This window comes from Scyliorhinus torazame, chromosome 16, assembly GCF_047496885.1.
Source record: "Scyliorhinus torazame isolate Kashiwa2021f chromosome 16, sScyTor2.1, whole genome shotgun sequence".
Taxonomy (NCBI): domain Eukaryota; kingdom Metazoa; phylum Chordata; class Chondrichthyes; order Carcharhiniformes; family Scyliorhinidae; genus Scyliorhinus; species Scyliorhinus torazame.
Genome location: NC_092722.1, coordinates 10,273,947 through 10,286,813, shown reverse-complemented (window position 1 = coordinate 10,286,813; position 12,867 = coordinate 10,273,947). Strand labels below are relative to the sequence as shown.

At 49.8% G+C, this 12,867-nt stretch overlaps 1 protein-coding gene across 1 annotated transcript in view; it reads left to right on the top strand.

Moving 5' to 3' along the window:
• The first annotated feature begins 547 nt into the window (after window positions 1-547).
• Window positions 548-12,867, top strand: part of h6pd (hexose-6-phosphate dehydrogenase (glucose 1-dehydrogenase)) — a 74,924-nt gene continuing 62,604 nt past the window's right edge. The window contains exons 1-2 of the mRNA XM_072477922.1: window positions 548-575; window positions 6,778-6,935. Coding sequence (XP_072334023.1) covers window positions 6,778-6,935 — 158 coding nt within the window. The 5' untranslated portion in view covers window positions 548-575. The remainder of the gene's footprint in view (window positions 576-6,777; window positions 6,936-12,867) is intronic.

The following is a 12,867-nucleotide window of genomic DNA, read 5'->3' as shown; positions in this document are numbered from 1 at the left end:
TTAAGAGAATCCATAGACTTTGTTCAGAATGAAGGATCTTAAGACATTGATTCGTAAAGAGCAGGGGATCCTTGCATCCTGGTCACATTTCAGTTAACCAACAGCACCCAAAACAGATGAACTCATCATTTTCTGTGAGATCTTGCTATGCACAAACCAGGTGGCATCAATGTCTGTGATGCATTTTTGGGGAATGTCGAAGACTGGACAAGGGCAGTGCATAAAAGGCGCTGGAATTCCTTTTCTGGCTGCTTCTTTAACCTGTAAACTGTTCGGGCTCGGGCTAATCCTCGGGAAGGAAGATAGAGGAATTTCCAAGGGGGGGGGGGGGGTTCACCCAGAATAAGGGCAACCTGAGTGTAAATGTCCAGGCTACACAACCAGAGGCACACACTCACACACTCTGTAATTACCCGCATAACTCGGTGTGTGAATGTGAAAAAGCTGCAAAAATGCAACATTTTTCTCAAAGGACCGGTCTCCCCTATAGGCCGGAAGCAGTAATCAAACGGAGGTCTGCCCTCCCACCAATCGCTGGCTAGTGTGGCAGGGATAAGGAAGTAGGATTGGTGCAGGTTGGTGCAAGATTGTGGATTTAATTTGTCCTTTGGTTTGGGGTGGGGGTTATGTGTGTCCAGTGTCATTGCATAACGACGGGAAAGGCTTGGAGCGGTTGCTGGTGCGGATCAGTGGGGCTGGGGCTGGACATTGTAGCCAGTGGCGGGGATACAGTAACAATATTCACAGCAGATACTCTCTGTTATGTGTTAGGCTGAAATTGACAGCAGTGTGGCACCTTTAAAGGACAGGGTTTCAATTCAAATCAAATTGATGGTGCATAGGTTTGAAAATAGACCTGAAATCCGCCCAAAGCTGTCCGCAGGACAGGGGTGGGTGGGGGTGTTATAGTGAGTATACGTGGCGAGATGTTTATCTTGCAGGCGTGACTGGAGCGACAGAGCAGGATGTATCAGACTCGTGTTAAACATGCTGTTCTGTCCATGGACGCGGGCCGATCTAAATGTTTCCAGCATTTGCTCTTTTCGTTTCACATTCATTTTTCAGTGTCCCAAGAGGGGCGGGATGCTCAGGATCGAGTCTATGTCCCTGTCAGATATACCTGTGTGCAGCACCCCATGGAGGAAGGTCCCCTGGGTTGTGGATACAGTGAGGCCCCTACATTTAAAATCTCAGGTTCCTGCCCGTCACCCAGACTTTCCCCCCCATCCCCACCTCAGCCTCACTGAAATCCTCATTCGTCACTTGCCCCGACACTCTCCCATGTTGCTTTCCTCTGCTTCACCATTTGGGTGGTACGGTAACACAGTGGTTAGCACTGTTGCATCACAGCACCAGGGTTTGATTCCTGGCTTGGGTCACTGTCTGTGCAGAGTCTGCACGTTCTCCCTGTGTCTGCGTGGGTTTCCTCCGGGTGCTCCGGTTTCCTCCCACAAGTCGCGAAAGACACGCTTGTTAGGTAATTTGGACATTCTGAATTCTCCCTCTGTGTACCCAGAGAAGCGCCGGAGTGTGGTGACTAGGCGATTTTCACAGTAACTTCATTGCAGTGTTAATGTCAGCCATCTTGTGGCAATAATAAAGATTATTATTTGTCAATTAATTTCTGGCACTAACACTTCAACGTACATGGAAACGTGGACAAGGTTTTTAATGGGGGTGAATGACCAGGCGTGGACCTGGACTAATTGTTCCCTGCTCCTAAAACCTCCTCTTGCCAACTTTAATTGGCTTCCTGACCCATCCTGCAATGCAATGGATTTGAGACCCCTGTTAACAGATCCCTCTATGGCCATACCCCAGATCTAAGTGTCCTACCCTCTTCTGAGCCTAGCCTGTGATCGGCATAAAAAAATGTCCTCGGTGCCACCATTATCCTTGGCCAGTAAGGCTGTATTCTCGGCACAATTCCATCAAACCTACAGCCTTCCTGCCTCTCTTCCCCACCTTCCTAGAAACCCGTTTCTTTAATTATGCCTTTGTTACGACCGTTCAGTCTCTGAGAAAGTTCTTGGAATGCTCACCGAAGCAATCAAGGATGCCAAGAGACAATACCAGACCAAGCTAGAGTCACAGACTACCGACATGAACTCTCGTTGGTTGTGGCAAGGCTTAAACAACACAATGGACTACAAAGCATGCAGCATGTCTGCCATGTGGGACTATTGAGGACTATCGTGGAGGAAGTGTTGTTGTTTATCCTTACTGATTGTGGTCTATGGATCAGGAAGTTGAGGATCCAGTTGCAGAGGGAGGAACCAAATCCGAAGTTTCAGAGTTTTGATATGAGCTTGGCTGGGATTTATGGTGTTGAACGCGGAGCTGTGGTCAATAAATAGGAGTCTGATGTAGGAGACCTTGTTGTCGAGATGCTCCAGGAATGAGTGTAGGGCCAGGGAAGTGGCGTCTGCTGTGGACCAGTTGTGGCTGTATGCGAATTGCAGTCGATAAACAACAACACGTCCTCCACGATAGTCCTTGATACTGGGGCCCCGCAAGGCTGTGTACTTAGCCCCGTACTATACTCCCTATACACACACGACTGTGTGGCAACATTTGGCTCCAACTCCAACAAGACTGCTGATGACACGACTGTAGTGGGTTGGATCTTGAATAATAACGAGTCAGAATACAGGAGGGAGATGGAAAACCTAGCGGAATGGTGTAATGACAACAATCTATCCCTCATGTCAGCAAAATGAAAGAGCTGGTCATCGACTTCAGGGAGCAAAGTATCGCACACACCCCTGTCTGCATCAGTGGTGCCGAGGTGGAGATGGTTGACAGCTTCAAATTCCTAGGTGTGCACATCACCAACAATCTGTCCTGGTCCACCCACGTCGATGCTATGACCAAGAAAGCACAACAGCGGCTATACTTCCTCAGAAAATGAAGGAAATCTGGCATGTCCACATTGACTCTTAACAATATTTACATTTAAAAAAAATAAACTGAGTATCCAATTTTTTTTTTCCAACCAATTATGGGGCAATTTAGCATGGCCAATTCACCTACCCTGCTTATCTTTTTGGGTTGCGGAGGTTAGACTGACACAGACACGGGGAGAATGTGCAAACTTCTCACGGACAGTGACCAGGGGCCAGGTGTTAAGCACTGCGCCACCGTGCTGCCCCTTATCAATTTTTACAGATGCACCATAGACAGCATCCTATCGGGCTGCATCACAGCCTGGTATGGCAACTGCTTGGCCCAGGACCGCAAGAAACTTCAGAGAGTCGTGAACACAGTCCAGTCCATCACACGAACCTGCCTCCCATCCATTGACTCCATCTACACCTCCCGCTGCCTGGGGAAAGCGGGCAGTATAATCAAAGATCCCTCCCACCCGGTTTACTCACTCTTCCAACTTCTTCCATCAGGCAGGAGATACAGAAGTCTGAGAACATGCACGAACAGACCAAAAACAGCTTCTTCCCCGCTGTTACCAGACTCCTGAATGACCCTCTTATGGACGCAACTGATCTCTTCACACATCTTCTCTACTGAGGAGCACGATACTCCGTATGCTTCACCCTAAACCTGTGTCTATATATTTACATTGCGTATTTATCGTACGTCCTGTTTTTTTCATGTATGGAATGATCTGTCTGGACTCTATGCAGAACAATACTTTCACTCGGTACACGTGAGAATAAATCAAATTCAATTCAATTAAAATACACAAATACAAGTTGACTAAAGATCATGGGCGAAATTCTCCGACCCCCCGCCGGGTCGGAGAATCGCCGGGGGCTGGCGTGAATCCCGCCCCCGCCGGTTGCCGAAGTCTCCGGCACCGGATATTCGGCAGGGGCGGGAATCGCGCCGCGCCGGTTTGCGGACCCCCCGCTCGATTCTCCGGCCCGGATGGGCCGAAGTCCCGCCGCTAAAATGCCTGTCCCGCCGGCGTAAATTAAATCACCTACCTTACCGGCGGGACAAGGCGGCGCGGGCGGGCTCCGGGATCCTAGGGGGGTCGCGGGGCGATCTGGCCCCGGGGGGTGCCCCCACGGTGGCCTGGCCCGTGATTGGGGCCCACCGATCCGCGGGCGGGCCTGTGCCGTGGGGGCACTCTTTCCCTTCCGCCTCCGCCACGGTCTCCACCATGGCGGAGGCGGAAGAGACTCCCACTGCGCATGCACGGGAATGCTGTCAGCGGCCGCTGACGCTCCCGCGCATGCGCCGCCCGAAGATGTCATTTCCGTGCCAGTTGGCGGCGCACCAAAGGCCTTTTCCGCCAGCTGGCGGGGCGGAAATCCGTCCGGCGCCGGCCTAGCCCCTCAATGTTGGGGCTCGGCCCCCAAAGATGCGGAGCATTCTGCACCTTTGGGGCGGCGCGATGCTTGTCTGATTTGCGCCGTTTGGGGCGCCAGTCGACGGATATCGCGCCGTTTCCGGAGAATTTCGCCCCATACCTGGGACTGGGACCTGTGTGGTACTGTTTGAACAATGCTCATACAAGTTTAAATTTGAAAAACATGGATCTCACATTTTGGATCTTCTGTTCACACATGGTAGGTGCATTGATAGTAAAAGAAGTGCAGGCTAGGTGGATTGGCCATGATCAATGCACGGGGGTATGGGAATAGGGCAGGGGAATGGCCTGGATAAGGTGCTCTTTTGGAGGGTTGGTGATGAATCATAGAATGTACAGTGCAGAAGGAGACCATTCGGCCCATCGAGTCTGCACGAGCCCTTCGGAAGAGCACCCTACCCAAGACCACACCTCCACCCTATCCTGGTAACCCAGTAACCCCACCCAACGTTTTTTGGACACTAAGGGCAATTTAGCATGGCCAATCCACCTAAGCTGCACGTCTTTGGACTGTGGGAGGAAACCGGAGCACCCGGAGGAAACCCACGCAGACACGGGGAGGATGTGCAGACTCCGCACAGATAGTGACCCAAGCCAGGAATCGAACCTGGGACCCTGGAGCTGTGAAGAAACTGCTAACCACTGTGCTACCATGCTGCCCTAACTCGATGGGCCAAATGGCCTCCTTCTGCACTTTAGGGAGGGATTCTGTGGGATGGTTCTATAGTTCATTGGCCTGTTTGGGAAATGAGGAAATTGTGTGTGAATTGATGTCTGAGACTGCAGATTTTGTTATTGCTCCAGTATTCTATTTCTCCAGGGCTAGCTTCCTATTCTTTTTAGATGTTTTTGTGTCAGGTTGATTGAATCACTGAATTGTTACAGCGCAGAAGGAGGCCATTCAGCCCATTGACTCTGAGTGAGCAACATCTCCAGTGCCGTCCCCCCACGTTCTCCTCGTAACCATGCGTATTCTTGCACCTTGTAGTTGGCCAGCTTTTTCTAAAATCAATGGGAGTATTAAACAGCACAAAATATCGCTGCGCACGGCAAGTCCTGATGGCTAAGAGAAGTCACCTGTTCAGCATTTTGATCTTAACTTTGAAAGGAATGTTGCAATTGATTGGGGTGATGCTTTTTACAGCTAAATATCATGAAGCTCGATTAATAAGAGATTAGGGCGAGGGAGCCGAGGGTGCCAGTACTCATAACCTGTACCCTATCAGGGACTCAACTCCTCAGAAAATGTAGATTAGAAAAACATTCAACTCACCACAAAACAATGCTCTTCTGTCTTAGACAGTTCCTCGGGATTGAGATCGACACGTTTTTGCTGCTCAGGCCCGATGGGTTCCGAGCTGACTGCTGAGTCCCATGTGCGATCTGCGGACCTTTGCACAATGGAGTGGAAAATGCTAATATTTTGGCTTTAAATTTGCTACCCCAGCCGCCCCACAACAGAATACGTCAATCGGTGTGTGTGCGCGTGGAGCTGTGCCGATCATGGGGCTCTCTGCCCAGTTTGTGGGTTGTGCTGAGCTAGGTGCTCGTGAGCAGAATGTTAGAGGCTACCTTTGACCTCAGTGACTCTCGATCAAAGGGAAAATTCAGGCTCTCTGCACTTTGGCTGCTGAAGTGTCAGCTCGGGGACAGATAGACATCATTCACAAGCGTTTAGTGATCTGATGATGCAGTGCCCCCATCCCTGTGTTTGTGACCCTGCTGAGGTGGTATATCCGGAAATGGATTTGAGTGGTTGTGTGGCCATCTGGCGGGAGGTGGCAGGGCAGAGATGGGTTGTGTATGGCTGCAAACAATGGCAGGAGCTGGTTTTCCAATGTCAGAATTGAGGGGGGTGGGGAATGACAAATGGGCTGGTATTGGAGGGCCCAAGGTTTTGTGCAGAGGCAAAGGGCTAGAGTCAATCATGGAAGGGTTGGCAGACGAGGATGAGCATCTTTAAATGGTTTGTTTGGGGATTTGGTTAGGACAGAAGCATTGGGTCACAGAATATGGGTGAAGGCAGGAAGTGATGTATCCTCATTCACTTGTAGGCTGTGCAGAGAGGTCGGAAGGTGACAAGAATCTCGTTGTGTTTTAATACATCCATAGATAAGGATTTTGGTGGCCGGGAGAGATAACTTGATAGGGACCTGGGGGGGAGAGGCTGAACTGCGACTATAGGATCTCTGGGCTGAGCCTGTGATGATGGTCAGGGGATGTATTGGCAGCTAGGCCGGGCCTTACAGCTGTTTGCCAAGCTGAAGAGGGTGGCTACACTTTTTCCAATTCATGCTGGAGAAGGTTTGGCATATCCAGAGTTGGATGCCGACTTGGACATTGGAGATGGTTGCAATGGCTGTCAGGAAGCGGTAGAGGGAAGACCCGAGTGTCATCCGGATGGGAATGCTTCATGCAAACATAAATCTGTCTTCCTGTTTCAGATGCTGATGTTGCCTCCTGTTCCGTCATCTGTAATCCGAAATTTGGATTACCCGAACTTTGCCCAGAGGCAAATTGGTATAAAGTCCAAGGTTGGTTTGAAGGGAGCGCATGTGTGGTGCAGCCGAAAAGCAGAGAAGACAAGGGTGAAAGATCACAGGTGAGTGGTTAAACACTTGTTGTTGACAAGGTGCCTTGTTGCCGTGTTTGCAGCTCCTCCGTGCTGGAGAGTAAGGCTGCAATTTAGTTTTAGAGAGTCGGGCGAATTAAAATTTTATTCTGGAGCCAGGGTGACTGATTCTGCAGATCAAGATAGTGAGGCGGCAACAAATGTCACAACTCGATGATATTCTCCAAACCTTCGGCAGCAAGCCCATAAGTTTACTTCAGTAAACATTGTTTATATTTGAAATCATATCTCACCTATCAATAGTCTCTATGTCCCATTCTCTATTTCCTTCCTTCTCCTTTGTTGTTGGTTCCTGTATCATATTCCCCTTCCTGTGTCTCTTGATTTTCACTCCCCTTCTTGTGTGATCTCCCTCGTTCCCTGTATGTCTCCCTGTCTCATGTAATCTCTATTCCTCTTTTCCTGTCTTGTCTCTCTCTCTCTGTCCGCTCACTCTCATTCTGAGCATCTCCCCCTCTCTCCCCCAACCTCTTTCTTTTGCTTCCTCCTCCTTGCTTTCCCTGCTATTTATTCGGCTTCTCACTTCCCTCCCAAGCCTTTCCCCCCCTCTCTCTTTCCCCTCCATGCCCTTCTTCTTTTCCTTCTGCCCCTCTCTGTTTTCTCCCGCCTCCCTCCATGTTTCCCTGTGCCCACCTCTTCCCCTCGTCACCCGCAGTAACGCCACTCCAGCTCGCACCATCTCTCCTGTTACAGGAGCCGGTAGCAGTGACAGTCGTGATTATCTTAGCAACGTCTGTGTCTGATTGCCTGACTTCAGACCTCTCAAATCTTTGAGATGAATTTGGGTGTGACAGGCATATTTAGGCCAAAGTTATACATTTACTTCAAAATCAATTGGCTCAATGTGGAAGAAAGGCTGACTTGTTTGGTGGTGCCTGATTGCATCCTCTTGCAGCAGAATTGCTTCTGCCCCCTGGGCAGTTAAAGTCAGTGGCTCTTAAAGCAGTAGCTCGTAAAACACCAGGTGACAATCCTGGATCTGAGACCGAATCAAAAGGAAAATACGGTGCTAGTGAAATGCTGGACGGAACTTCTAAAATAACCGCAGGCAAGTGACAAGACTTGGGAAAACCTTTTAAAAATCTAATTAATGTCATTTTTCAGTGTGCCGCATCATTTTAAGTCATTTATTTAGCACATTTAACGGAAAGATATCCCAAAGCCCTGCACAAAAGCGGAATCAAATAACAATTGACACTGAGCCAAAGAACGCAGCTTTAGGAGGACTGATGCTTGGCCAAAGGAGCAGGTTCCTGTGCGAGTGTTAAAGGAGGAGAGAAAGTCACAGAGGTTTAGGGAGGGAATTCCAGAGTTTTGAGACCAGGAGTTGGCCATTCGGCCCCTTGAGCCTGCTTACACATTCAGCAAGGTCATGGCCAACCTGATTGTGGCCTCAACTCCAGAATCCTTCCTACACCAATAACCTTTACCCCCCCCCCCCCCCTTGTCACATTGTTATGATGCAGAAGGAGGCCATTCAGCCCATTGTCTCTGCACCGGCCCTCTGAATGAGCAACTCGCCGGGTGCCATTCTGCCTTCTCCCCGCAACCCTGCACATTCTTCCTTTTCAGATAACGTTCTAATTCTTCTTTGAATCCTCCAAATCGAACCTTCCTCCATCAAGACTATAAATAGCTCAGCCTTAAAAATATTCAGTGTCCCAGCCTGCAGTGTTCTCTGGCGCACAGAGTGGCACAGGCTCACCACCCTCGGAGAGAATTTTTTTCCCCATCTTAAATGGGAGATTATTCCCCTAGTTCTAGTCCATCCCAGTTTAGAGGCCAGGTATGTGAAGATATACCGGATCAGCGTCCCTTATCCGAAATTCCGAAAACTCCAAAATTCCAAAATCCTCACTTTGTTTCGAACGTCGATGTGACATCACTTGTGGGAAATTCCGCAAGGCTCTGGGTAGGTTCCCCTGCACATGCGCAGTTCCCAATACACCGCACATGTACAGTTCCCAATGTGCCGCATATGCGTAGTTTCCATCGTGCTGCACGTGCAGTTCCCAACGTGCCACTCGTGCAGTTCCCAATGCGCCGCACTTCTGCAGTTCCCAACGTGCTGCATCTGTGCAGTTCCCAACGTGCCGTACATATGCAGTTCCCAATGCGGCGCACATGTGCAGTTCCCAATGTGCTGCACATGTGTAGTTCCCAACACACCGTACATGTGCAGTTTTCAACACACCGTACATGTGCAGTTCCCAACGTGCTGCATATGTGCAGTTCCCAATGCATTGCACATGCTCAGTTTTCAACGCACCACACATGCGCAGTTCCCAACACGCACATTATATAGAGAAATCCGGAAAATTCCAAAATCCAATACACACTCGGCCCCAAACATTTCAGATAAAGGATGCTCGACTTGTAAGTGCATTAGTGGGTCAAAGGCAATGATACACAATGGCCCAATTAGAGGAACACAGAGTTGGTGTGAATTGGGATACGGGATAGAGCGAAGGAGTCATGACTGTAGGGCTGGAAGGTAATTACCAGGATGAAGAGGGGGCGAAGTCACAAAGGGATTTGAATTCCATAAATCGACCTGCCTTTCAACTTTGCCTATTGAAAACCGTTTTTCTTCCTAATGTCTAAAATCCTCCCGTCTGACAGTTCTCTAAAGGGAAGGTTAATACCCAGAAACGTGATCCTTGTCCATTATTTCTCTCTCCTTTGCAAAGAGACATCACAACCTACACATGCACCACTCGGATCAGACCTTAGGTCAGTTGAAACCTTCAGTTTGATCTCTAGAATAAATGAAGCAAGGCAAAAGAAATTGATCAATAATTGTTGTCCTTACTCTGAGCCGAGGGCTGCTATCTTTATACATCCGAGAGTTGCTACATTTCAATGCAGTGCACGCTGTGCCATTTTGAAGATCCAAGTGTTATTTCTTTGGCGTTGAAATGAGAATGAGGGGGATTCGTTGAGTGCGCCTGGCTCCGCGGAGCATCTCCTTCCTCACTTGAATTTGTGCTTCCACACTCACTAAGGAACACAGGAATGAGAGGTGAACAATCAGCCCTTCAGCCATTCAACTGGTGCATGACTGTTCTGCACTTTAACTCCACGTACCTACCTGCCTTGCTTCCGTAATCGTAATACCCTTACCTATCAAAAATAAGCAAACCAAGTTGCAATGATTTAGAAACAATATCATGGCTGGAATGTTCCGGCTGTTCTCACTCTATATGTCTGAAGACATAACATGGTCAAACAGGTTGATTATAGGCACATAGGAACAGGAGGAGGCCATTCAGCCCATCGAGCCTGCTCCGCCATTCAGTACGATCAATGCCTTTTTCCATAAGTATCCCCATAACTCTTCACATCATTGTTAATCAGAAATCTTCTGCTTTAAACATACTCAGTGACTGAGCTTCCACAGCTTTCTGGGATAGAGAATTCCAAGGATTCGTAACCCTCTGTGGAAAGAGATTTCTCCTTCTCGCCATCCTAAGTGGCGTCTCCCCTTATTTTGAAATTGTGCCCCCTGGTTCTAAACTCTCATTCTTCGAAACTCTGGAGAATATAGGCCCAGTTTGCCCAACCCCTCTTCATAAGACGATCCTGTCATCCCCGGGACAAGTCTGGTGAAGCTTTGTTCCGCTCCCTCTGTGACGATACTATCCTTGCTGAGGTAAGGGGACCCAAACTGCACACAGTACTGCAGGTGTGGTCTAACCCAGCTCCTATACAATTGAAGCAAGACCTGACCTGGAACCAAATCCTCTTGTGATAAAGGCTAACATTCCATTAGCCTTTAGTGACATTTGGACAAGGACATCCAGGCTCCTGTCTAATTCCTTACTATTTAGAATTATTTACGGTCTGTTGAGATCAGGGTTGGATTCTCCGAGCTTCCGCACCGAAATCGCGCTCGGCGCGGGGGCGGAGAAAGGGGTCTTAGACCAGTGGCGCCGGGACGATTCTCCATGGACCAGAGAATCGCTGCCAGCCGCGCATGCGCGTTCGATGCAGCTCTGGTCGAGGCCGTTGAAATAGGCCACTGCGGCGATTCTCCGTGATCGACCGGCCGAGTTCCCGCAGAGTTCCGCCGGCATGGTTCCAACCTGGTTCCACCCGGCGGGAGCTCAGACCCGTGGCTGTGCTGGCCGTCCTAGTGGGGGGACGGCGGGATCAGACTCCGGGGGAGGCCTCCACAAAGGACAGGCCCGCGATCGGGGGCTAACGATCGGTGGGTGCGCGTGATCCGGGAGGAGGTCCTATCTTCTTCCGCGCTGGCCCGCTGTGTGGCTCCGCCATATTGCACGGGGGCGGCGCAAAAATGGCCACCGCGTGCATGTGCGGACCCGCGGCCAGAAGTGCAGGGACCCGTATCGGAAGCAGGAGTGCGCGGCGCACGCCGGGACCCTGCTATCATAGAAGATAGAGCATACAATGCAGAAGGAGGCCATTCTGCCCATCGAGTCTGCACCGACCCACTTAAGCCCACACTTCCACCCTATCCCCGTAACCCAATAACCCCACCTCACCTTTTTGGACTCTAAGGGCAATTTAACATTGGCCAATCCACCTAACCTGCACATCTTTGGACTTATGGGAGGAAACCGGAGCACCCGGAGGAAACCCACGCAGACAAGGGGGGAAAACGTGCAGACTCCGCACAGACAGTGACCCAGCGGGGAATCGAACCTGGGACCCTGACGCTGTGAAGCCACAGTGCTAGCCACTTGTGCTACCGTGCCGCCCAAACCGGCAGCATCCCTCTTAAAACCGGAGAATCACTCCGGACTTTTTGAAAAAAGTCTGAAGTGTTTCGCACCCGTTTTCCGGTGGTCTTGGGTTCATAGCCCCATTTTCGGAGAATCCCGGCCCAGATGAGGATTGAGCACAACTTTTAAAATCAGTAATTCTCAATTCTGGTTAGTTTTAATGAGGTTTAATAATATTCTGTGTAAGCATTGATGAGTTACTTTAGAATTTGCATTTGGAAACGAGGAGAGGATCAGACGCTGGGATGTATTGAGGGGATAAAATTTTGCATTAAGAGCGCTTCGCTATATTTCCAACCCATGTTATTCCACCTTGCTTGACATTCCCTGGAACAAATGCCTTGTGTGATTGGCCTGTCTTTCTGTGGGTTGAGTGGAACACTCCTTGTTCCAGGCCTACACGAGTTCGCTCCTGCAACTCTTCTTCTGTTACATCGATGACTGTATCGGCGCCGCTTGATATTCTCATCTGGGCTTGGAAAAATGTATCGATTTTGCTTCCAATTTCCACTCTCACCTTTACATGGTCCATCTCTGATACTTCTGCTCTTTGACCTCTCTGTCTCCATTTCCCGTGACTGACCTCCAATATTTCTTACAAGCCCCCCGACGCCCACAGCTACATCAATACCGCTTCTCACACCCTGTAAGGACTCCATTGCGTCCTCCTAGTTCTATCTCCGCTTCTATCACATCTGTTCTGATGATGCCACCTTCCAAAATGGCGCGTCTGACATGTTTGCTTTTTTTAAACCAATGTTTTTCCAAGTTCTTAACCAAGACGGCACTCAGCTGGGTTCACACCTCTGCCCTCATCCCTTCCACCCCTCCCAAAGTCTTGACAGGGTCACCCTTGTCCTCATTTTTCAGCCCACTAGAGTCCGCATTCAAAGGATTATCTTCCGCCATTTCCGCCAACTCCAACATGATGCCTCCACAAAACACAACTTCCCCTCACACCCCCGTCAGCATTCTGCAGGGACCCCTCTCTCTGTGTCACCTTGGTCTACTCCTCGGTAATCCCCAACTCCTCATCCCCTTCCCACGGCACCTTCCCGTGCAATCACAGAGGGTGCAACACCTGCCCCTTTACCTCCTCCCTCCTCACCATTCAAGGCCTCGAACACTCCTTTCAGGTGAAGGAACATTTTGTT